The 27,708-nt window shown below is 35.1% G+C and overlaps 1 protein-coding gene across 1 annotated transcript; it reads left to right on the top strand.

The window, feature by feature from the left end:
• The first annotated feature begins 69 nt into the window (after positions 1 to 69).
• Positions 70 to 21,135, top strand: LOC128207967 (uncharacterized). Its single transcript, XM_052911202.1, has 3 exons — positions 70 to 143; positions 17,727 to 18,352; positions 19,415 to 21,135. Coding segments are annotated over exons 1-3 (903 nt in total). The 5' UTR covers positions 70 to 141; the 3' UTR covers positions 19,690 to 21,135.
• The last annotated feature ends 6,573 nt before the right edge of the window (positions 21,136 to 27,708 follow it).

The following is a 27,708-nucleotide window of genomic DNA, read 5'->3' as shown; positions in this document are numbered from 1 at the left end:
TATTCATGTGTTGTCCAACTTCGCACTTCCGTCTAAACCGAAAGTTAGTGTATGGAAACGAGGCTGGGGGAAGCATTCTCGTTTTGGCGCTTAACCTTTTACGTAAACAACAGCATAACTCTGGTCCCATCGAAAATCACGATGTAAGCATACTTGCTTTATTATTTTGTTGATCTATATGTACCTTGATATTTGTTAAACTATGATCTTCATGTTTACACTATGCCATTATTACGAAACAATGATAACAATGTGCATTCTGTACAACTGTGTAGCGAGTAAGCACTGCATGTTTTAAGGTCAGTTTAATGCTGTTTTCTCACATTTACGTCGTTAATCGAAATCTGATCTAGTCATTTCTATATGTTTTCATGATTTCTTATGTCAACGTATTCAGTGATCCGTACCTCTAGTCACAGAGAACGTTAGGATGCTTACTGTTTATTGTTTTTGAATAACGTATCTATTTTTAGACTTCTATTGAGAGCGATGTTAATGCAAAGTACAAAGGAAGTAACCGTTGATTTATTTAGCTTCTGTGCATCTATGATTTATTTCCCTTGTTTCTACTGTTCATAAGGTCTGGAACTATACTGTTCCGTGTACAAGGGTTTAACCCTTTGATTGTTTCGGAATTTAATAAGAAATTGATTTAATTGGATATTAACTAAACTATCACTGTCATAATGTTCTAGTCGTTGATGTTTAATGCATTTTAGTGGCGTGATTATTCTTTATAAATCAGAAATATATAGATCTAAATATTCTCTCGATTTACTTATAATATGCTGCATTCATTTGGTACAAATAACACCTATATGACTGCAGCATCTTATGGTGGGCTTTTGGCATTTTTCTTCACTGGCTAAGAATGATCACGCCTCTGAAATGACGGATAGTTATTATACTAGTAATACATCGTTGTTTTTTGTTTCTTTCACAGCAATTTACCAAATTCTCAGTACAATAAAAATGGAAAATGGAACAGTTTTCAACGTGTTTGGACTCCCCTTGAACGTTGTACTGAGATAGGTTTATCTGTCTGCACTACGGCAGAACAATAACAATTATAAACAAAAATGTGAGTTTGATTGAATATATTATATAATATATTGATGAATTAGATACAACACACACATGAGCGAGTCACTTTCATTGGTAATACAATAATATTGCCGTTAACATTTAAACCATTTATGATACTAATCGAATGGTTTCAGATGATGTAAAGACGCTTATTTATTTTTTGTTTAATTAATAAATATTTAAAAAATAGCCTTTCATCCATGATTTCCAAAGCAAAACCTAGGGCATTAGACTTGCGTAGATCGGTGTGCTGGCGACCGGACGTCCTAAACAGGGCTGTAATTTCGCCATGCATATAGGAATTCTAAAATCACAAGGAATAGTTTCTCTCTATGCCAAGACGGTATGCCGCGTACAAGACCCAGTGCTGTACATGAAAGGTCAAGGTCAGACTCAAAGGTCATAGATCAAAATGCCTTGTAGTCGTGTTCAGACAGTAACTGCCATGCAAAGAGAGATTGTAAATAGTTTGGCACAAATGTTATCCTTGACAACATCATGGTCAAACTAAACAATCATTCGTCAAAATACCATGTATTATGGCTAATCAAGGTTTTTAACTCGTCATGAATCGGGGGATTCTATCTGTTTACCTATTCATCACTTAAGTGATTGGCCCAAACCTTAATTTGCACAAATGTTGAAAACTTGATTTTTGTCTCATTGCGGCGTTTTTAGTTTTACACTAAAACAATAGAAAGGCCTTTTCAAACAACCTACCATTATAACGCATCATAAGCATTATCACATCTGATGTTTTCTTGTGGAAGGCGTTCACTATCATGATCAATACAATACATGTACAGTGACAGAAAACACACATAAGGGCTGCAAATGCTGTAAATTATCTTGAACTTTAATTTCTTTGTATTTTAACCTCAATACACATTGAGGTATTTAAATTGATGATATCAGGGGAGATCACTGCGAGAAAGGACTGATCTATAAATGCATGCCCGTTTTAAACAAATAACGTAAATTTTATGCTGACAGTAATCTTCACGCTGCTGCTGTTTATTTTAATACTGTTGTTAGTACTTCTGCTTCTTCTGTCTTTGCTTACAATTCTACTTTAACTTCTACCTCTGCTATGATCACCTGCTTTCGTCTTAAATTATCTTCAGAAAAATCTCGTTATCTATAAAGACTGTCCGTATGTAATGTACATTACGCACCGAAACGGTCTAATGATAACAGCTTTTAACATCAAATAAGGCAGGTTATTTATTAGTTTTACAAAGTAAGAATGTCGAAAATAGACTGGAGTAAAAAAGTTCATCACAACTTTTTATGTGCGTATGAAGCACTTCTTTTCGCGGGGAATGAACTGGAAGTGTATACGATACAAGGCTTAAGCGATGTTCACCAACAGGTGTACACCAAGTTGGCTGGTGAGCCAGCATGTACACAGAAATGCAGTAAGAACTTGCAGTTTCGCAAATTTCCACAATTGTGAGTTTACTTTAGACCATTTAGACAATAATTGAAAAAATGGACTCCTTTTCCATTCAGTGTGTTACTATTTACAACTTATTTAAATGCATACGTATATATATATATATATATATATATATATATCATTACACTTTTGAACCCAAAGCATAAACATATAATGGACATGAACATTTTCATTGAAGAAATTATTTAGAATGCGCGCTTTTCAATAAAACAATAAAGAAGAAAGAAGAAAAAGAAATTATGGATAGAGTAAAGCGATAACATTACACAATCACAAATATTGTCTCTTAAAGCTGCACTCTCAAAGATTGACAGTTTTGATTTTTCTTTTCTTTTTATCTCAGAATCAGCTGAGTTTACCCTAACGCCCTCCATGCAGTCATTTAAGATAATTCACAAAGAACTTATCAAAGTTGTTTGGAAAACTGCCGAAAAACTCATTTTTCATAAAGCGTTAGTAACGCTGTTAACTATAAAACACCCATTTTCGAACAAAAATATGAAAAACTGCAATCTGCTCTTTTGCCAGCAGTCATTTAGCACTGGGTTTTAGACAGTTACGCAAACAATCGGCTCATTTCAAAACAAACAAGAGATGTTTGTCAAACATTATGCCCCCCCCCCTGAGCGCCATGTTTTCAGGATTATATGGACAATTGAATGAAATATGCATGGACCGAAATGACAGCTGATTTGTTGCTGTTTTAAGCACCATTAAAGTGTGAGGATAAAGTGTGTTATGACCGTCATGACCTTTGACTCTATGAACTCAAAATCCAGAGTCATCAGCTGGTCACCAGAAACCTAAATGTCAAGTTTGAGGGCCATGGGTGCAGGCATTGTCAAGTTATCACAAGACAAGTTTTTTTCGTTCAAGGTCACTGTGACCTTGACCTTTGACCCGATGACCACTTAAATCATAAGGGGTCATCTACAAGTCAGATGCAACTCCAAGTTAAGTTTGAAGGCCATGGGTTCAGGCATTGTTGAGTTATCACTCCGACAACCTTTTACCATTCAAGATCACTGTGACCTTGACCTTTGGCTCTATGAATCCTAAATCAATAAGGGTGATCTACTGGTCAGGCTTAACATCCATGTCAAGTTTAATGATCATAGGTTCAGGCATTGTTGAGATATCAGTGGGGGAAGATTTGTTAACTCTTTTGCGTTAAAGGTTACTGTGACATTGACCTTGGCCTGATGACCCCCAAAGTCAATTGGGGTCATCTACTGGGCAGGCCCAACCTTCATGTCAAGTTTGATGACCATAGGTCCAAGAATTGTCGAGTTTGCTTTCAAGGTCACTGTGACCTTGACCTTTGACCCCTAAAATCAATAGGGGCCATCTACTGGTCAGGCCCAACATCCATGTCAAGTTTGAGGGCCATGGGTGCAGGCATTGTCGAGTTATCACTCGGACAACCTTTTACCATTCAAGGTCACTGTGACCTTGACCTTTGGTCTGATGACCCCCAAAAACAATAGGGGTCATCTCCTGGTCAGGCCCAACCTCCATGTCAAGTTTGAGGGCCATGGGTGCAGGCATTGTTGAGTTATCACTCGGACAAGCTTTAAAATTATTTTACCATTAAAGGTCACTGTGACCTTGACCTTTGACCTGATGACCCCCAAAATCAATAGGGGTCATCTACTGGTCAGGCCCAACCTTCATGTGAAGTTTGATGACCATACGTCTAGGAATTGTTGAGTTATCACTCGGACAAGCTTTGGTCTACCGACGGACCGACCGACCGACCGACCGACATACCGACATGCCTGTGCAAAGCAATATACCCCTCTTCTTCATAAAAATAAAAAGTTGTCGAACCGATAAATCTGTGAGAGTGCAGCTTTAAGAATATCAAATTCTTTAATAAACTTTGAATTTGAACTTGCATTTATTATTTAATACATAAACGTGCCAAACTTTATAAAACAATATATGAAAAGTATCTATTAAGACTGTGGTATACCACGGAGTATGGGAAGTAAACTGTTCTACAAACTATGAGTGTCTTATGCTTGTGTTATTTTTTATAATCTGACACTTCAATAGTTAACATGTGGATATGTTACTCGTTTTAATATTGGTTTGTGTTCTGATGAGAGTCTATATGTACCTACTTGTGTTGTTTAATCGATTCAATTCTTAGTGGTGTGTAGCCTGATTTTTTTGTAATCAAACTGACTATCGTGAGAATAAACAAAACTTAAAAAAAAACAATAAAATCTTAGTCGTACAGCCCCTTACAGTATAATACATATCATAAAGAACAGTTTGTTTTACCTAAAACTAAGTCAGTTACTTGGCATTTGTTGACATAACATATTAAATGTGAAGTGAAGCATTATCTTAATAATTAAGACCACGCTCACTCAAATCCAACCAATCGGCATTCGCTATTTCATTGCTCCATTTCTCATATACAAGTTGTACCAACAAAAGTATATATACAACTCCTAAAACACGATTACCTCGAGGTAAAATGGATCACATTTGACAAAACTGTATTAATAGGCCAAGAAAAATAATCTGTAATTTATCAGGCACCCATTTTTAAAACTTCTATCATGGTCTAATAATAATCATTGTATATACTTTAAAAGCAAACTGGAAACACTATTTCATACTGGAACAAAAGCTTAAATGAGATATAAAGAAGCGAATTCAGTGGAACCAGAGTAGCTAAACATTATTTTAGTTGGTCATTCCTACTGTGTATTTCGCTAACAAATAGTTTGTTGACTCTTGGGGTTTAGTAGCATATTCAAACAAGGTTCAAAACTATATACCATTATCATGATTTACATTATAGTTCGTACAAGTCACATTCCTCAATTGTATCAAATTATTTATATGCTGATAATGAAAACTTTAGACAGTGAACAAGTTTTATGGTTTGACCTTTTATCAGTAGGTTTCTGTTTCGTCCCAATGCAGCTTTAATATTGTAAACAGCGGGTGCATTAGATAAAGAATCAAAGCACTGAAAGTGCTGAGGGACGGTACTGCTTAAAGCTGGCAGCAGGAGAGTTACAACTGGTTGTATAAATGTCAGATGTGTGGCAAGAGGAGATTGAACCGGACCGTACAACTATACTAGTCTGTTTTTTGTAGAAGAAAGTTTCTTATGTGGGAATTCAGGTCCCGAGCTATGATTTAAAAAGGGCAGGGTGCTAGGTCAGACAGTGATCTTTTGATGCGCATTGAAAGAGCCCTGATGGGGTATTTGCAAGGGTCAACGTTGAAAAGATATTGTGCATGTGTTGTAACTACTCTCATTACCAATACAAATGTAAAGGGAAGCTTTTATCACGAATAAGTATCACAATTATGTATCTGTATGATTTTTAAACTTTTTTTGAATTGACATTTTGAATATCAAATATAGTTCATAATTATTGATGGAAGCTCTGTCAAACAAAAGGGCACAGTGGGAAATAGTAATACAGCAGCAAGGAGTCGGAAAAGGGAAGCAGGTCACTGCCTTCTGCTTTTTAGGTCTATCTTAACGTTCTCTTTTGTGCGTTTTTATAGCTGGTCTATCTTAAAAGTTATAATCCAGTATTTTATTTCATAATCCGAATAGGTCTGAAACTGAGCCCAATTAACTTTTCAAATAAAACACGTTTTTATTGCTCCATAATCATCAATATTATACCAGGGTTTATTAGATCAATTGTAGATGAACCAAACGTAATACGTTCAAGGGACTAGAGACACCAGATGGTACCAAAATCAGCAAAATCAATTTTTCCTCAAAACAAGTCTAAACTTATCAAATAGGGCTAGTATGAGGTCAAAAATGCAATATTTTAAATGAAAAACGAAAATGATTTTTACAGGAACACACTCAGAAGCCATTTTTTTAAATAACTGGGATTTACTCGGTCCAAAAACACAGTTAAAATATACACTAAGATATAAATTCCATTAAAGTTTTGGACAGTTGTTTTTTTCATCTTGCAATGGTATCATCTGGTGTCTAGTCCCTTGAAATGTATTTCAACCATGCCTGAATCACAAAAATGCAAGGTAAAGCTTGAGGAAACAATGGTGCAATATGAAGGCTATATCAAAGGATGGATTTCTTTTAAAAGAACTGAAAAATAGTTTACCATTACAATTAACCAGTCTGTAGTGTCATATGTATCTATAAGGAACTACTTTGGCAAAATGATTAATGTACAGGATTTTGGGCTTATTAAAATGACCCCTGTTCTAATAGCGACAACATAAAACCATTTCACATACTATTAAATCTGAGGCAAAGTAATGCAATTCACGGAAGATGACACAGCTGACAATTATCAAATAACATGAATGACAGGAAGAGTATATCCATAATCACACTCTTGTGAGCAGCATTTGTCATAATTTACAATTCAACAAGAAGAAATTTACATGAAATGAGATCAGCACTGAATAATGAGTGAAGTAATACTGTGAAAACAATGAATCTAAATGATACACATGAAAACGCTATAACACCGTAGCAGAAAAACATGCAATGAGTGAAAATGGTTACAATATGTCAAAAATCTATGTGTCTCATACAAAGCAGTGCATACAAACACTAACATTTTTGTTGAACTAATTTGTAAGTATATTTACTAGAATTTGTACAGCAAGTTCCATTGAAATGTGATTATTTTTAGTTTGCAGAAGTTATGTTATATAAGAAAACTATCATTTACTTATAGGTTAAGCAGTGCATTTGGTTGAATCCCATATGTTTATTATTATTTATTTTTTAAGGCTGTAAACTGCAAAAAGGTGTGTCCAAAAATAATTTCATAGCCGTTGAGAAATGTTTTGAATATGTTTTCGAAAGTTGACAAAACAATAGGGCATTAGGTTATTGTTATTTTAATTAATTATCAATAAGGAAGACAATTTTAGGCAGCCATGGAGAAGAGCCTGTTTTTTAACAGTGATCAGATTTCAAACTTAAAAAAGAAATGTGAATGCAAAATATATAGACAATTGAAAGCAGAAATGTCAACAGGCTTATTGCTGAGTTGTTATAAGGAAATAAGAGGAAATAAGACAATGACTGCCTGGTATATAATGAAGTGTACTAACCAAGTGATATGTAAATGATCATAGACAACAGTGGTAGAATTAAATAAAAACAAATTCATCTCGATTATCTGTTATTCAATTGACACTGGTATGGCAACATAAATGGAAGTATGTAAACACCAATACAGAGATGAAAGTTGCATCTTAATAAAGTCATTGTTGACATCAAGTACAATATATATGCATAGAGCACTGATAAGACACAAGTAAGAAATGTAATAAATTTGGCACTGTTTGTACATACTGGTGATATCAAGTTACAGCAGAATTCATAACACAGGAGTTTATCATTCTTCCACTATCACTGAAGATAGCATGATTGCCTTTCAGACCTTTCTAGTTATGTTTGAATATGAGAAAATGGTAGTAGAAGTATACTGTTCAAGCTGATGGTCCAGGTACACAGATAGTTTGTGTTAATGAAGAAAGTTGGTGGCATTTCCATCTGTTCAGTTACATGATATCTTGACAAATTGGTGGCATTGGAACCGAATTGTTTCAAATAAAAGTGAAGACTTCCTTCTGCTGCCAGTAGGAAGCAAAATCAGCTCTGTGGAAATAGTCAGCATTGTGTCATCGGAAACTCCACCATCCAAATCCTCTATTGGCCTCTTTCACAAAGGTAGCTCAGATTTTCTGCAAATGTTCACACACGCTTATAACAAAATCAAACCTTGAATACTTCAAAATACCTATCAACTAACATATTTTAAACAGTCAATAAGAAATACATCTGAAATTAGAGACAAATTAAAGAATGTATTGCATTTGGCAATGAGTGTGTTTTTTCTTAAATTATGGGCATTTGTTATGATGTATCATCTAGACATACACAAATTTTTAGTTGAATGAAACAAAAATGAAAAAAGTTTGCAAACAGCATTGATGCTTGTCGTTTTAAGTATGATCTGACAAAAGCTCTAAGGCTTTTGGACCAAATGAATGACACTCAGCTTAAATTTTCTAGATGTCTGATGGTTATGCTAAAATTTTATTCACCTGCATTATAAGTATATTGTTTGTTGTGGTAGTTATAGAGAATGGTTTGTAGGTGTTTGCAACAACATCAGTAAAGCAGAACATCAGTATGTCTCCCGGCCAGACATCTTTCTACACAGCATTAAGCCTAACTGTCACAACCTCATTGCGTACCTTAACAGTAAGACCTGTGCTTCTTCCTGCATTAGAAGACAAGAAGAAAATGCTAAATAAACTCAGTGATTTACATTTACAGAGAAACACAAAAAATATGTACTAGCACTATGAAAAAGTTAAATGCATGTAACTGGTGGCTGTTTGAAAGGGATAAGGGCAACCTTAGTATTTAGATATCAACAAGTTGATAGTTAGATATTTTTATGCCCCCGAAGGTGGGCATATTAAAATCGCACCGTCCGTCCGTCCGTCCGGCTCTGTAACTTTCCCTTGTATGGACAGATTTTAAAATAACTTGCCAAATGTGTTCCACATACCAAGACGACGTGTCGCATGCAAGGCCCGTGTCCCTACCTCAAAGGTCAAGGTCACACTTAGTGTTTATTCACAATGGAGTGCTGCATATAAGGACATAGAGTACAGGTTGTCGTGTCCGGGCTGTAACTTTCCCTTGTATGGACAGATTTTAAAATAACTTGCCACATGTGTTCCACATACCAAGACGACGTGTCGCGTGCAAGACCTGTGTCCCTACCTCAAAGGTCAAGGTCACACTTAGTGTTTATTCACAATAAAGTGCTGCATATAAGGACATAGAGTATAGGTTGTCGTGTCCGGGCTGTAACTTTCTCTTGTATGGACATATTTTAAAATAACTTGCCACATGTGTTCCACATACCAAGACGACGTGTCGCGTGCAAGACCCGTGTCCCTACCTCAAAGGTCAAGGTCACACTTAGTGTTTATTTACAATGGAGTGCTGCATATAAGGACATAGAGTATAGGTTGTCGTGTTCGGGCTGTAACTTTCCCTTGTATGGACAGATTTTAAAATAACTTGCCAAATGTGTTCCACATACCAAGACGACGTGTCGCGTGCAAAACCCGTGTCCCTACCTCAAAGGTCAAGGTCACACTTAGAGTTTATTTACAATGGAGTGCTGCATATAACGACATAGAGTATAGGTTGTCGTGTCCGGGCTGTAACTTTCCCTTGTATGGACAGATTTTAAAATAACTTGCCACATGTGTTCCACATACCAAGACGATGTGTCGCGTGCAAGACCCGTGTCCCTACCTCAAAGGTCAAGGTCACACTTAGTGTTTATTCACAATGGAGTGCTGCATATAAGGACATAGAGTATAGGTTGTCGTGTCCGGGCTGTAACTTTCTCTTGTATGGACAGATTTTAAAATAACTTGCCACATGTGTTCCACATACCAAGACGACGTGTCGTGTGCAAGACCCGTGTCCCTGCCTCAAAGGTCAAGGTCACACATAGTGTTTATTCACAATGGAGTGCTGCATATAAGGACATAGAGTATAGGTTGTCGTGTCCGGGCTGTAACTTTCCCTTGTATGGACAGATTTAAAAAAAACAAAACTTGACACATGTGTTCCACATACCAAGACGACGTGTCGCGTGCAAGACCCGTGTCCCTACCTCAAAGGTCAAGGTCACACTTAGTGTTTATTCACAATGGAGTGCTGCATATAAGGACATCACTTGCTACATGTGTTCCACATACGAAGACAACGTGTCGTGTGCAAGACCCATGTCCCTACCTCTTAGGTGAAAGATACACTAAGTGTTTATTCACAAGGGAATTCTGAATATAAGGACATAACAGTGTAGGTTGTCAAGTATGGGTGGTATTTTTTTATGTTCAGAGGCAATTTAAAATAACTTGCTATATGTATTTGACACGTAAAGGCAAGATCAACTTTTCATGTACTGACCTTGTTCGTAGGTCAATGTCACATTCGGGGGCATTCGTCACATACTGTGACAGCTCTTGTTCAGTAGTTAAATTTATATTTTGAAGGTAAAATGCATTTTGAAAAATGTATGATATATAAAAAGATTCCATACCTGGATTATTTTGCTGGTAACTGACACCCTTGTTTTTTAAAGTGACTGTAGAGCATCCTGAAGGAAGACAGTGGCAGCCACTGCATGTTAACAAACCTGCACTGGATGCATTTGCTGTTCATGCACAACCAAACCGCTGTTACATAAAGTGTAATTTCTTGTCCCTAGTCTGCCGAATACTGTCTGTGGATGGTAAAGAGCACTTTTGACTTGCTGAATTTGGTAAGAGATGTTATTGCCATCATGGAATGCCATCTGAGCTCCTGTGGTACAACACATTCCTACAGGCAAAGACTGGGGTATGGCCCGCTTTTTTCAAAGGCTTCATTGATGGAATTCATCTGCAAATACATGTGTTTCATTTTAAATGACGAAGTCTATTTTATCAATTGATCAGCTTAATGGTTTTTTATATGGAAATTGAAGAATCCGAGGTTCATTTGTAGTGCGTCAATACTGTGCTACAGATGCTGGCAAAACTTTAAAACAACTCCTATCGATAATTCAAAATAACGGTTGAATTGATAGTGTTGCTAAACATTGATTAATGTTGAGACCAGGGCCAGTATTCAATATTGATCTTAGCCTTATCCTAAGTCATGCATCAGTAATTCCATTAAGCCTATTCGTCAGCGAAATGTACAGTCAAATCAAAACACTTAGTTTCTAATCTTAAAGTTCAATCGAAGTTGCTTATTGAATACGGCCCCTGAGCTTTACCTAGTCATTGATACTCAATAACCTCTAACTCTGTTTTTATCCATTTTGATAAGAAGAAAATATTACTCTATTCATTAGTCATGTTGAAAGGAGAAACTTTCAATGTCATTGTGAAGAACAAAGAGCATATGAATACTGGCAGGGATGAAAAATACTCATACAGACTTCTTAATATGGTATTTTGAAAACATCTGGTTATTATATTAGTCAGACAGGCACATTGTTGCCTTTGTGAGCACATTTTCATTCAAAGAAGCATAGTTTGTAAAAAAAACTGTCAATCATATTATGGCATTTAACTAAAATTAGTCAACTTTCAGGACAAGGTACAATGGTTTGTGATCAGAGTCAGTAGTATGATTCTATAGTGTCGCAAGATCTTAAACAAGTTGAATCCATGTTTGTGTATATATGGTATTAATATGAGCCATAATCAGTTGTAACTGAATCTATTAATTGGCGTAGATGGAAACTGGTATGAAATAAGTGTGCAATAGAAGCCCTTTCATTTTGATCATAATTGAAATCTCCCAATACAGAGATCTTGATCTGTCCAGGATTGTTTTTTTTAGTTCTTGGAAAAAAACTGAATTATTTGTAGTTGTTGCTACCTTTGGTAGGCAATAAACAAAACAAATGAATAAATTGTTTCTGAGCTGTGTAATGGCACACTCAATACCTGCAAATGTATTGACTGAAAAATGCCTGATAATGTTCCTATGGTACACGGCAATACCGTGAGATGACTGATCAACACTGGAACAATATATATGGAAACCTTCCAAGTCATATATGCCACTCAAAAGACTATGAAGTCTCGTTTCTACAAAACCTATCATATCTGCATGCAACAAATTATGTTTAAATTTTATATCTTCAATGTGCTTGTGTAACGATCTGCAGTTTTAAAAGCAGATACAAATTTATCCACTACCTCATGAACCTAAATTAGGCACAAATTCTTTCTGCTTCTAAGCCCCTACATTTCTGTACCTACACCTTGTGATGTGGAGATCGTTTCTCTGTTTTATCCAACTTAGAGTATGTATAACTAGTCTTCGTTATCAAGGTACTCAATTAAAACAACTGTCAAAATGGAAAATTCAAATTGTTTTTGCGCTTGATTAATTAAAAATGGACTTTAAAATAGGGTTGATTAAATCAACAGTCAACCAAGTACGCCAGAATGATATGTGAAAATGTGGACTGTGGCCTTCTTTTTATTTTGGCTTTCTTCTTATTAAATTGATAGTTTTCTTATAGACACGGCTTTGATCCTAATTATTAGTTGCAAACTTAGCAATTTAACAATATCTTGTTCCAATCACCAGACCTATTATGTTACCTATGTTATCAACGAATTATACAAGTGTACATGGATCAGCTTATAAGTCCATGTATTTTAACTTCAAAATTGGACTGTTCTTAACCCAATATTTAGAAACCCCCGATATTTTTTCACAAAAAGAGCTGTGAGTTTTAAGTATAACAACAACAACAACAACAACACAACACCATGAATTTTTAGCATTTGCAATAAAAACAGTAAACACACAAATCGAGCCTAAATTAACTGTAGTAAATACGTAGTCAATTGAGTAACCGTACTTAGTTTTAACCTACTTTCTACGTCTATTTTTAGACTTGGAAGTTAATAAAAAAAACACGACAGTCTTGTTGCAGTGCAGTTAAATACAGACCGACAGGCTATACAAAGCTAATGCACAATAATACAACTTATGTATATTTGTAAATGTGAATACATATGTATTAATGTTTTTATAGGTGATCGATTGCTTTCTGAAATAGACTTTGGATTGTCATATTTGTTTGTTTTCCGTTTCATCTGTTTAAATTGAAAGGTTCAGTGAAAGTGCGCCAGCACAATGGGTTTTCACACTTTTATGATTGCCAATTAAAGGTTGTCAGTATAATGTTTGTTTCTTTTGTGATATACCGCCGATAATTACGGGTACAATTATTAAGGCAACAGAAATTGCCAGTTTTAAACATGAGTTTGCAAGAACTGTAACAAACAAACATCGTTTGTTATCTATAAAGGTATCATGCAAGAATTTATATTGAACCATTGACAGCGTGTAGGACTCCTATCAATAGGAATAATTTTACCTGAACGAAAAAAAAACAGCAAAAACATTTCTATTTCCCAACAAAATAAGATTTTTATAGCTCGATAACTGACCGAAATAATTTTTCAACTGTATATGCTTCTACATATCATTTTCAAAATATCAGAACAAAATACCAAAATCAGCGAAATAAAAAATAAAGAACAAACTAAATTCATTCGAAAATTCTACTATAAGTAGTCACTCACCGAAACTTACCGGCCGATGATTGGAAAAAGCATGGAACGATGTGTATTCATACATCATTCAAAACATATCAATCAAATTCCTTGAATCGCATAGTTAGGAACTTGTTTGCGAATTATGTATGAAAGTAAATTATCTTGACTCGCTAGCCGCGTTCATTTCCCACTTGTTGTTTTCCTAGTCAAGAATGACAGATCCCAGCGCTAAGTATTATCGAATGGCAAGAGAACGGAGTGATACTAAAAGGCTGACCAAAGGGCTGAACAAAAGATATAGATGGAAAGGCTGATTAGACCGGAAAAGGCTGACCAAGAAAAAAAATGAATGAACATATTTTGATATTTTTTTTAAGTGTTATGGGTTGCCGAGTTTTAAAATATGTTTAATGTACGTGATGTGGCCTGGATGTAGATTGATACTTCTATATCTACAAATGATAAAAAAGCCATCCATCTTCAACTAAACGATCTTATTAATTATACAAATATTTATAATAAATCAGTTATAATACATAAACGAGTAGAAGGAAATCAAAATAACCCATTAAAATTAATTCAACATAAATAATTCAATTTTCATTTTTCTGGTCAGCCTTTTCCCTCTACATTTATATGGTCAGCTCTCTGGTCAGCCTTTTAGCACAAGACAACGCGCACCTGCTAAGATAGTTCTAAAATTATGTGTAACCATTGTGTTTTTATTTATCGATGCACAGTTAATTATTGTGGAGTAACAGTCGAAGAATATATTTTACAATATGAATCAGCCGCCTTGGGGCGCTACTTGACTCGCGTACTTAAGAATAGCGGACAATAGCTCGATTTTATTTGGCCGTGCACTTCCGTTCAAAACTGGTTCCTGGACGCTTCTGTTTGAGGTATGAAGCCGGGGCCCAAATGATGCTTGCCTGTCGAAAAGTAGCATGATACCGTCAAAAAATGAGAAACGATCCAACGCCAGTTGCAAATTTATTAAAATGATCGTGGTGAATTCCATCTAAAAGTGTATTATGAAAAGAATTATGACACAAATAAAGTTATCAAAATCCTTATTCGAGTCGTTCACGACAAAACTACTATTTAAGTAAGAAATTTGCCCCTTCAAGTATGGTCGGACCATGGTGTGTTTGGCTGGAACTCATAGGATATTTAGACATCTGATAATTGCGTACAACGTCTAGGCATACAGAAAGGATGGCGTTCTCAACTCCGACTGTGGTGTATCCACCGATATATAAATATTAAGTCAACTTTATCAACAAAAGGCTCCCCTCCCACTGCACCGCCCACTGTGTCATATTATATTATTTCTATTAGCAGACACTAGCGTTGGTAACTAGTTCAAAAGTGATAATTGTACATCCAAACAACAGTTATAATACTGAAATATGATTACATCTTTTCTTACAAGTAACAAATCAAATTTAAAGTGCATTTATTTGTTAAGCCATACCAAATTACTTTTTCTGTTAGCTTTATTCCAACATTTGAAAATCTTTGAAAGCGTTTGTAAGATAAAAACGTGAACCATTTTTGATGTATAAGAAAAAGTACAGATGCTTTTCATGTCGATCTCAATATCAATCATATTAATGCAGAAAATAATATTCAATTTAGTTTTTCGACCACCCGTTTCAAAACCATTCCGTCCTTGGACTCCCGATATGGCAATTCCAGTTATGACACATAGGTAAAAATCATTGACTTCAAAATGTACGGTTAACATTAATTCACTAACTATAGAAAATTCGTGATTGGGCCAAACCAATATACGCATTGTATGCGGTATACAAAGTTAAATTGGATTTAATGAGTCTTTAGATTGAAGAACAAGAACCAAACCTATTCGCTTAAGTTCACGTGGTCTAAGTCGGATAGACACCTCGTGGACGTATCTATGACATATATACCCGAGCGTAGCGAGATACGTAGATACGTGCACTCGTTGTCTATCCTATACGTATTTCGACAGAAAGCTTGTTGACATTGTGTATTGAAAACATCGAAACCTAACTTGTGAAAACGGTCAAAAGAAATCGGTATCGAACAAATGGTGTATATTCAACTTTTTTTGTTTTGTGGGGGAGCTGTTTCTTATCAGCCAATACTCTAAAAGTAGATAAACACAAGTCGGACAAACATATTGTACGACCTGGCCACTACAAATTCTTGGATTTTTTGTCTAAATTATAGATTAAACTGTTTTTCCATGGGTAAAATTACGATTGCTTAGAGGTGACATATGTGTTCTTTTCCCGTTAAAACGAGATAGTAACTCACTTAAATGACTCAATGATTTAAATAACTTAAATGGGACTCACGTGTTTTGCGTGCATTTACCATTAAGTTTGTGAGTGCTCGGCTAGGCAACTTGAACCATCCTCGAGGATTGGTTGTGAATACGAATTAAATGAGTTTGAGTGATAAACGTACATGATATGTAAAAACATTGAAATAATCAGATATTTAAAACAAATAAGGGACATCCTTGTTCTTACACAATATTAAAGAGACCGCGATAATCCATTGAAATACATGTACTTCAATATCGTGGACTTCCATAAAAAATTTTTTTTAAAAGGTTGCGCCAATCACATAATTTTTGTTTCGTGCCCATCTTTACCGCCCAGCAAACTTGATGGTTGCAATTCATCGATGGTTGCAAGAATTGGCAGCTAAATGTACCTGATGTTAGCGATCTAGCGGCGTAAAGTGCGGCCTAGCGACCTAGTGGTGTGAAGTTAGCAGCCTAGCGGCGTTGTGTTAGCGTCTAGCGGCATTGCGGCCTAGCGGCGTGAATTAGCGGCCTAGCGGCCTAAGTTTTTTCTCTTTTAATTGGAATACAATGATAAATCAATGTTTTATTCACACATTAACATAGCGGTGTTAAATCGTTTTCTATTTCAAACCAGTATTCTTCTAGAGAAATGCTTAAATAATTGTTTTTATGCAAAATTTATCAATCTGGAGCGATAATGGACTTTTTTTCAAAAAAGACGATCAAGCAGTCCGACGGCCGGGCGGTGTGAAGTTAGTGGCCTGTCGGCCTAGCGGCCTAAAATTCCCCAAAACTCAATCCAGCAGCCTTAAAATGTGGGTAATGATGGTATTCGCTTAAGAATGTTCTTTTGTGTAAATAGAAACATTTGATTTATCACTGTTTTAGAAAAGAACGCATATAAAATGCTTTGAAATAGAAAACAATTTTAAACCGCTAGGAAGCTAGGCCGCTAGGCCGCTAGGCCGCTTACTTCACGCCGCTGGTCCGCTAACTTCACGTTCATAATAATAATAATAATAATAATAATAATAATAATAATCATCGATGAATTCCAACCACCAACTTTGCTGGGCTTTCGAGATTATAACGAAACAAAACAAATATATGATTGGCGCATCCTTTTAAACATTTGATTTTTTATGGATGGCCACGTTATGGAAGTATATTTACTTCGGTGGATTATCCCGGTCTCTTAAATATTTTCTGGGAACGAGGATGTCCCTTATTCGTTCCAAATATCTGACGTATTTCATATGTTCTACTTGTCATGTACTTTTATCACTCACACTCATTCAATTCGTATTAAAAACCAATCCTCAAGGGCGGTTCATGTGGCCTAGCACAATACACAATACACCAATCACACCTGAGAATAATGATATAACTTTCACTCTAAAATATCTCGACCGTTATGTGATTACAGAGGATTAACTCATTGAGTGTGATTGAGAGTAATTGTTCTGAATTCGGCCTATTGTATTAGCCTCAAGGCTTTCTTCTCAATTACGTTTACACTATTGCTTTGTGCATAACTTACATGCTCCTTGTTTTAATGCATTATATATTTAGTCTTTGTTAATTTTGATTATGGTCAAATTTGATTAACTTAACTAATTGTAAATAATATATCGAAATAAATATTGTTTAAACCAACATAATAGGCCCATTCCTGCTCGTTGTTTTCATTGATGTTCTGCTTGTTGTCAAGGTGAACATGTTTTATTTCAGGTGGTGTCCCACGTGCGTTAGATGGAGAAACGAGCTTCAGCAACATATACTGCGATTGAATATGACATATTCTGAATCTTGGAAGTGGCAAAACTCATACAAAGAAATTGCAAGCTTATGTGTTCCACAGAAATGGTCAAGTGTTCCTACCATTTCCGACGTCTCATACTGCACCAATATTTGGAAAAATTGCACAGCTTTTAAGATAAACGAAAACGTTCTACAAGAGCTTCAGACGGTTAGAAATGAACTTATTGCCCACAGCTCGGATGGAAAACTAAGTGATGATGAAACTGCCAGAGTGTTTGATGCAGTCGAAAGTGTTTTCAAAGACAGAGATGTAATTCCTCATATCGATGCCAAGAACCTTACACAACATCTTCTTCTGATTAAGAACCAAGCTCCTACAGCATTGACACATTTTATAAAAACGTGTTCTAAAACGTTGGAAGAAGCGAAAGCTAAATTAAAAGATTTAGATGAAATTCCAGTACAAAATCAAACAAAACAAAGGCGCATTTTGAAATATTCAGAGCGGCATGTATCTCGATGTATCCAGGGCTTAATAGTAGCTCTTGTTATTTGGTGGCTTTTTCCAACACTCCAACATTCAGATTATGACAAAGGTAAGGCATTTTTAAAGTGTAAGTGTTGTACGTGTCCCCAGTTGTTTTCACTGACCGTACTACGAAGAGAACCACAACATTAACTTTTTATCGAAATTTTTATGTAATTGTGTTTGTTGTCTTGCGTCGTTCAATGTATCTCGTTTAGTGTCTGTTTGGTCGTTAAACGGGAACCTGGATAGGTTTAGGTTATTGCATTAGTCCCAGGAGTGTCCATTGTATAATTGGAATACGCTTTACCCGTGTAATTCATTTTGTTTCTCAGTACAATCGATTCATTACTCTGCATTGCCACAAATTATTTCAAACTTTTTTCACTTCGTTCATATGTGGTTTCCTGTACACAAGTATCAATACGATAAGGTTATTGCATTGATACAAACTGTTTTTTGTTGCCATATATATTGCCGCCATTAAATGTTTATCTAAATGTAATTGAACATGATTTTTCTTTTTGAAATTTTGGAAAACTTATCAAGGTGGTTAGTCTAGATATGTAATTAGTTCTATAAATATAACAATTAAAAGGAAAAAGAAGAAGAAAAAAGAAATCGGAAAAGTGTAATCTAGGTCTGCAGTCGGTCACCATATCCATTACCCCAGGGTAGACAGATGCTCAGGATGAGTTGTATGGAAGATATGAATAAAAATTACAATTATGGCAGAATTTGTCATTAAATTAAAGATTGTCAACATTTCAATGTTTAATAGGGGTAATTGGTTGAAACATACTTTAATTTTGTTTGTGGATAGGTTTTGGCTATCATTTTTGAACAAGTTATTTACTTGTTTTATATTCCTAGATATGAACCAATGAACTCTCTCAGCTCGATAACGTTCCTTTAATGTGAGGGTGATTTCATGAGTATTCTCGTAAAAACAATACAGCGGAAGCGTTTGGCAACTCAATGATAATTCTAGCAATTAAAAATGATAAGCACATACTCACCAAACCTCTAAAATACAAATGGGACATTGTTGTTTTTATGAGAAATATTTTTAATAAGATATGTGACACAGTATATCAAGTACATATTAGTCATGAGTTTGTTATCATTACAGGGTGTTTTCAAGAAAACTATGAGTACCCGTTTCAACAGGATCTTCCTTTGATTGGATATTTCAAAACACATAAACCTCTGATTGGACGAGAATGGCTGTTTGCTAAAATACAGGATAGCTTAGAACAAACTAAACCTCGAGGAGTTTTACTCTTGGCTCAAATGGGCTATGGAAAATCAGCATTGATTTCTCATTTGCTGTGTGCAAAGCGGAATGAAAAGGGCGACACATTCGAGACAAAATGGTTGCATTTCATATATGCAAATTTGATGTAAAAAGCACAAGAAACCCTGCCAGATTCATCAGACGAATGATCGGTTTCTTTGCAACGAGAAGTCCAGAATATGGCAGCATCATATCTATGCTACCGACATCTTCTATCATATTTGATATGTATGCCTGTGAAAGAGAGATAGAAGCTTGTTTTGATGCAGCTATACTTAACCCTCTGAAAGAGATTGAAATAAACAAAACAGGTTTAAATGACTGGATTATAGTCGTCGATGCTCTAGATGAGTGTTATGACAATTCATTAGGACGTAACCCGCTAAAGGATATATTGTTTTCAAGAATAAAACAAATGCCAAAATGGACCAAATTGCTTCTGACTTCCAGAAACTTTTCGGTGGAAACTCGCATACGACAATACATGCATTTATTTCACCTTTCAACTGACGACTTAAGAAATATAGAAGACATGAAAATGCTCATTTTAAGTAAATTTCCAGACGCGGGACCAAATATTGATAGACTGACAGACATAAGCGAAGGGAACTTTCTGTACATGGTTCATGCTCTTGATTATATGATAGAAACCGGCAACATGGACATGGAATCAAAAATTCCGTCTTCTCTAGAAGAAATATACGACATTTACTTCGACAGACAATTCGCAGAAAACGACGATTTCGAAGAACTAAAACCAGTATTTGAAATTATTTGTGCGGCGCTTGTTCCAATGAAAAGTAAAAACATACTGAAAATCCTTTATTTCAACAATATTACAACTACAGATGAGTTCAACAGTAAACTTAAGAAGATAGAACACTACGTTGTCGAAAATGAAGATGGTCTTACGTTTATTCACAAATCAATGCATGATTGGATGGTGAATGCGGCAAACACACAGTATTCGATTTCTCAATCCAGAGGTCATACGCTCATTTCAAAGTACCTTTTCAGTGAAATAAATACAACACATATTGATAAAAGTAAATTAATCAAGCTAGCAATTCATGTTGTCCATTCACACAATGATCAGTTGTATGAGATATACCAGTCATTGGAGATTTATACTGACAATTCAATTATTCATGAACTAATTAGAGAAACGCCATCATTGAAGGCTATGAAGCTCATTTTACATTACGTTAAAAATCTAGAACATCTAGATGAAGCATACGAAACCGCAGCATTTGTTGCCGCGAAAGTAGGTCACCTAGACCAACTACAGTATTTGATCAAACTTGGAGCTAACTGGAATTTTACCAAAAATTATTCGGTTTGCCAGGTGCGCATTGGTGATTTGCCGGCTGAACTGCGAAGAATAAAGGAAGAAACGTTTTCATCTTATGGACTGCTTCATGTAGCTTCATACTTCAACAGAACTAACGTTGTTAAATACCTTGTTATCATTATGGAAGGGAAAACAATAATAAAACAAGAAACAGTTGTCGGTCAAACCGCATTGGATATTGCTTGTGAATACGGTTTTATTGATATTGCTTCTCTACCTTTACATACAATACATTCAACGTACTCCTGCTTACACTACTCTGTCGCTAATGGACACAGGGAAATCGTAGAAAAGTACTTAAAACATCCCAATCGGAAACGTGCATTTCAGTGAATATGTCCAAAGACCATTTACATGTATTCAGGTCTCATAACAATTGTTCATATCATTCAAATGGATGCCAAGCATCAGATAGTTTGTGGTTTATATTCATGGAGACACCACTGCATACGGCTGTCAAGCGGAACGACGTCGAAAGTGTTCAATTGATTATTGCCTATATGCCTGAAATGCTGAAATGCACAGATTATTATGGATATACTCCAGCATTGCTAAGTTTAAGACAAAATAGGAAGGAAGTTTTTGAAACAGTTATTAAAAATGTTAAAACTGATGTGTGTGGCTGTAACTCAGATTACATAAATAATATGCTTACATCATTTTCCCCCTTTCGGGCATTTCCAAGCGCACTTCAAGATTTCGTTGACAGTAACTCATGTCCTGCGGGTGGAAACTTTGCTCATGTAGGAGTTATCAATGCCAGATTGGAAAGGCTTCAATATTTGTACGATCACTTCCACAACTTGTCATGGAACAATCCTGATAACACTGGAATATATCCAGTACATTATGCAGCTAAGAATGGATTTGTATCATTCATAAATAGCCATGAAGTTTTGCAGATAAGTCTGTTAACTACGAGAACAGAGAATGGGTCAACGGTGTATCATTTGGCAGGTCTTCATAAAAACGAATGGTCGATGAGAGCACTTTTAAACATTTCCAAACCTAGAATGTTAATTGATAATTATCGTAAAACGATATTGCATTACACCTTTTCGACACCCAATACTTCGGAGTATCCACATTTCAATCACCATCGAGTTCAAATAAGCAATTTTGAAACACAAATGCTGAAAGAATTTTCTGCTGAGCTGCATAAAACAGACATAAATAAAAGAAATATCATACATTACATCCTGCTCAACGGTTATTCCGAAGCTCTTCAATATATATTGCAAACTGAAAGTACGACCTCTCTGTTAGATTTATTTGGGAATCAAGACGTCGATCAACTATCACCAGTTCAATACGCATTAAAACATGGGCAGACGAAAACGTTTTATAGAAACAGAAAAGAGCCATATGACTTTCTTTTCTTACGTACACCTGAATACAAACGATTTTTCGATGAACGTGTGTTCTATCACTACGCACCTTGGGAAATATGTGTATATGAAGTGCTAAGCACAACAGATCTGGCTGTCCGCGACATGAAAAGGATCGAAGAAAATTATATATTGTCAGATATGTTTACGAAGTCTTCTTTTATTTTTACTGTGTACTTGAAAACGTCTTATTGCAGTGATGCCCGCGAACAGGCTGAGAAACAAATTGTTTCTAGCATCCAAGCGTATATGAAAACCAAATTTAGGTCATCCTCAAAGGCCCTAGGATTATCAATGTTAAGTGCTTTTGTAGTAAGACCCGATGTTATTCTTGGATGCAACAAGACATATGATACATCTCCTTTGAACGTGTTTTCGTTTCTATGTCGTCAAGGCGCTGAGGATTTTCTTCTTCCAACATTTGAAGAAATAGATTTCAACAACCTTCAATGTGAAGACATAAATGGTCTCACGGTGTACGACTATAGTTTACTAAGTGGAAACCCAGATATTGTAAGATACATTTTACAGGAGAGTACCGTTTATAGAACACGCATTTTAAAAACAGATCAGATCGTGCGCATAATAAAACTTTTACAATTCCGCAAACCCAGCAATGCTTTCACGGCAAGTTGTGAATTAAAACATTCTACTTCGTGCATAGATTCATTTCTTTCCAATTTTCTTGACGGTAAATTAGGTTGTTTACAACCGGAAGACGTCTGTAAAAATGATTCAAACACGTTGTCTCTTGTACACTATTTGGCATTGAATGGAATGGTGCGAACTCTTGAAAAGCTTTCTAAGCATCTGGGAAAGAGAATCTTTAAATGTTCTACAAAACATAATATAACACCTCGGTACATTGCTTCTTCTTTTGCTAATGCAGCTGCTATCGGCCTTATAGATACAGAGATGACATTTATTGATATGCCTTATGTAGACAAAGAAACAGAAGACATGTTGGTGTTCAGTGTATTACAAGGATTTCCGCATATAGACGTTGCCCATCCACTTTTTTGTCTTCTTTTGACCAGAAAAAACCCAAACTTGTTCAACAATTTGTACATGAGACGCCGATTCGCATGTCTACAAAATGTGTTTAACATTGACTATCGACTCGTCAAAGAATTACAATTCATTCATGTGTTGTCATATTACATCCAATATCGAACATTACTACAGGATGTTAATGAAAGGTTTATAGTAGCAAGTTTAAAAGTCGAAAACAAGTATCGTTATACAGCACTGACAAATGATAGAATCAATTCCTTAAAGCAAGCATTGAAGAAATTATTTAGTTGGAACAAATATGAATTGCCTTTTAAAGTACGTTTACTGAAAGCTTCTGTCTTGAAACTAATGACTAGAAAATTTGAAAACAGACTAGCAAAGACTAACATTTTGAAGACGTATCATCCACACGCTTCGAAGTTACTTGTTGACGTTTTTGAGAGTGCTATGAAACGTTTTACTGTGTTAGCTTTGCGGTCTTTAGAAGAAATTTTCTCGCTGTTGTACATAAGCTATTCACTTATGAAAAGCGGTACCACATGGAGCTGTCCTGGTTCACCAGAGGAAGAAAAGAGGTTATGCATGCAACAGCATGCACGTTTGTGGAAATACACTCAAAAGTTCTACGACAATGATTTCGATTATTATAAGCATTTCCTGACGAGGCCAAGTAATTTTCTTAATGAACTGCGTTCAACAACGATTTACCAGGAAAAACTGGTTTATTACAGCAACTATATCCAAAAGGACATTTCAACAGAAATTATTTCTCTGTATAAAGACAGAAACACATCGCTGCGTGTTTTCAAACGAATGACACGAGACAGCTATACATGTAGAAAACCATGGGTGAAATTCATTTTTAAATTACTGAGAAAACGTTGGTATAAAAATATTTTTTATAAAGACTTATGTTGTTAAAATGTATAATGCCAGTGTCGTAACATGTTAATATGTATTATATGCATTTGTAGTTTGTTTTATGTTCCTATTATGTTAAAGAGACTGTATCCGGTATTCTTTATTTTGCCTTTTTAAACAAGGTTTATATTTGATTTGACTAATGTGTTTGTCCCTGTAGTGTTCTTTTGTATTATTGTAAAAAGGTTTTCAATATAATAAATTTAATACAATTGCTTTTAATTAAAACAAACTATAAGATAAATGTGTAAGTGACAATTCTAGACCGGAAAGGGTGTTAGAAATGAAAGATTATTGCGTTGTGGATGATTCATATTTTCAATTTGTAAAATAATTTGAGATTAATGTGAATTTACTGTGTTTGTAAGAGGACTGGCTTGGTAGAGCACAATAATACATTCATATTAACATTAAAATGTATTATAAGTTACGGGGTTAGTGGGTGACCCGATATATGGGGCAAAGGAAACCATATCGGGTGAGAGCGAAGCTCGAACTCGAATATTGTTTCCTGCGCCCCGTATATCCCATATAGCGTCACCTATTAACACCGTAACGTATATATGACGTCGACAACCAGTTTAAATGTTTAAATGTTTCATTTATTCATCGGAATTGGAAAATAGACGCCATTTTGGGTACGATATAAATTTGGTGACCCAATATGGAATAATATGGGGTCACAACGTGACCATTCCTGAACCAATGGCGTTGCGTCATTCATGTTGGAGGCGAGATATAGTATGTTTTCACCAACATAGATTCATATGGAGTTTGGCTATAATTAACTTTTTATCTTTTCGAAATCGTTCAGGATTTTATTGTTATGTAAATAATTAAAGTGTTACAAAAAATGATAACACTTTTTATTGTGAACTGTGAGTTATATTTGTTTATGAGGCAATCATGTCATAGAAATGATGCACTGAGTTTCATAGAATTTATACTAATTAAAGTGATCAATAATTTATGTTTTTAATCAAATATGTACCATTGTCTTAGTATTCCATGTATTTGCTAATTAAAGATGGAAGTCCATTGTTAAACCTTTAACTCAATTATTGCTGAATTGAAAATATATGTAAGCAAACACCACTTATTCTTTTAGTATCAATACATACATATCATAAGTGTTCTTAATGTTTTCTTTATCTCCTGTTTGAAATGTCATGCCTTAAAAAGTTTGTCATTTATTAGATGCAGCATCCAACCATTTTGCTAATTCATAAGATTATTAAATTGCATGCAACATTTGTATAATTTATCAGTAATGTGATTAATAATGACCAAATGATCTTTCAAAATCTTTTACCTTGCCTTATTGGAAACATATTTGTTTGTTCGATTCTGTTCTTACTCCTATGCTTGCAGTTTCTGAAAATACAATCATGCATAATTAACTTAATGACATTAATTTTAGTTTCTGCTTATTTATGTCATCATTGTTTCTGTTTAAAATAGAAACATGATCTCTTCATTTAGTGTAAGCACCCACTTACTACTTAATACATGATGTTGTACTATGTTAAAGCTCAGCTATCCCATTGTCGATGTCAAATTTAAGTGTTGGAAGTACTTACTCATATAATCATTATATTTCCATTTAACAGGAGCATAAAGTCAATATACATGGAGTTTAACTTTTATTCACTATTTTCATTCAACTATCAATGGAATTAAAATCAAAATCAAAAACAATTATATATAGACACCAATAACCAGCTATGTTAAACATCATGAAACATGCAAGCGGCTCCAGGAAATTTATTTAGTGATGTTTCTTTGACCACACGTTTGTCATATAACCTTAGCCCTCCACTGGTAGCAATCAAAAGAAAGGTAAAATTAACATTTATTACAAGTATATGTTTTATGTGAAATTCAGCACATTATTTCATATCTTAATTGCTAATTAATGGCCATTGGGTGAGGATATTAAAATCAGCAAATTGAATATTTTTGAGGAGGGGGGATGTCGGTGTACCGTAAGAGCCAATATTTCTTTAAATTATAATGGTAAGTAAACAAGAGCGAAGACGGAGTTCACGATAAACAAACCAATAATAAATAGTTTGCTTTCGCTCAAATGACACTATACTGCTTTGTACGGAAGAAGAAAACCGTGTTGGCCTCACTGCTTTTGGTGTCGTTAATCTGGTGCCAGGAATATGTGCTAACATCACAATGGCTCTGCTGGTGAAAAGCCTAAAACTGATAATTTATATTCATTGTCACAATTACGGAATGGTTGTGTACAATTAAATATAAACATGACCTTTACATGAAATATTATGTAAATGAATTATATAGAACACAAAAAATCATACTTGGTATGTTGTTTTCCAATAATTACTCTGAACGTTTAAACAGAAACTGCAGTATTGTATTTACCACATAGGACAGAAGAAAACTGTTTTTATGTTTTCTAGCCAATATATATATATACTTGACATCACAGTGAGGATATATAGGTTAGGAAAACATAATGTCCCCTGTGCCCGGGTCTTGTACTAGCAGTGTACAATACTTAGATCATATCTTTTAAACATGTTTTCGTAGTGTTTAATTTAACTTCATTACAATAGTTGCTGGATAGCATTTTTTTGTTTGAGATCTGAGGTCATACAAAAGTTGTTGTTTTATCAAATATATATTTTCATATTATCAAGGCACTGTTCAGTATCTGGTAAGCAATCACCCTAATGGGTGCCTCTATATAAAAAGAAAATAGTGGAAATATACTATAGACTGAGGAATTTTGAATTGAAAATGACGTCTTTGCCCTCATTTATTGTTAAATATACAGGCGTTTAAATTTGATTGTAAATACGCAAAACATGTCCGAAGTGGGATATATTTGTATACAGTAAGGTCGAGACCTACAATTAAGTGTTGGTCTCGAACCAGTGCATTGAATTTTTAAAGATTTTAGAATAATTTTAACGCGAAACAGGGTAAATACATTCTAAGACTGCAGTTTCCTTTTGCGTCACTGTTTTTGTACATAGAATTAGTTCCGTTGAATAGTTTTAATGCATGGTGACACACTGGTTATCGGTGTTTTCATACATCTGTAAGGATTTTTTTTAACTTGTAAGGATATGAATAAATAGGAACAGTTTGTTATTCACGTTGTATCAATTTGTCTTCAAAATCGACGAAATGAGGAATCGAGAGTTTATGTCTGGTCGGCCTTCTAGATTCCGGTTAATGAGAAGGTCTATCAATTAACCCACCTCATGGAGGAGGGTAAAAATTGCCGCGGTAAAAAGGTCGGTAAAATCTTGATTTTATTTTATACAATTGCTTACCGCCAGTTTACCAGAACAGTTACCACCGTAATATATTACCCTGGGTGAATCTATTTATACAATTCGCTGATTTTCGGAAAATAGAATCTTATCAAATTTTGCACATTTTGTAGCTTTATAAATTTGACTTTTTGGATACACATC

The sequence above is a fragment of the Mya arenaria genome, chromosome 11 (genome assembly GCF_026914265.1).
Source record: "Mya arenaria isolate MELC-2E11 chromosome 11, ASM2691426v1".
NCBI classification, from domain to species: Eukaryota; Metazoa; Mollusca; class Bivalvia; order Myida; family Myidae; genus Mya; species Mya arenaria.
The sequence above is the reverse complement of the archived record's forward strand: the minus strand, read 5'-3'. Positions and strand labels throughout refer to the sequence as shown.

What these genes read in the sequence shown, in the direction of transcription:
- LOC128207967 (XM_052911202.1), top strand. An exon ending in ACATTCAGATTATGACAAAG is followed by an intron (nt 18,353 to 19,414) that starts GTAAGGCATTTT and finishes TTATCATTACAG; the next exon opens with GGTGTTTTCAAGAAAACTAT.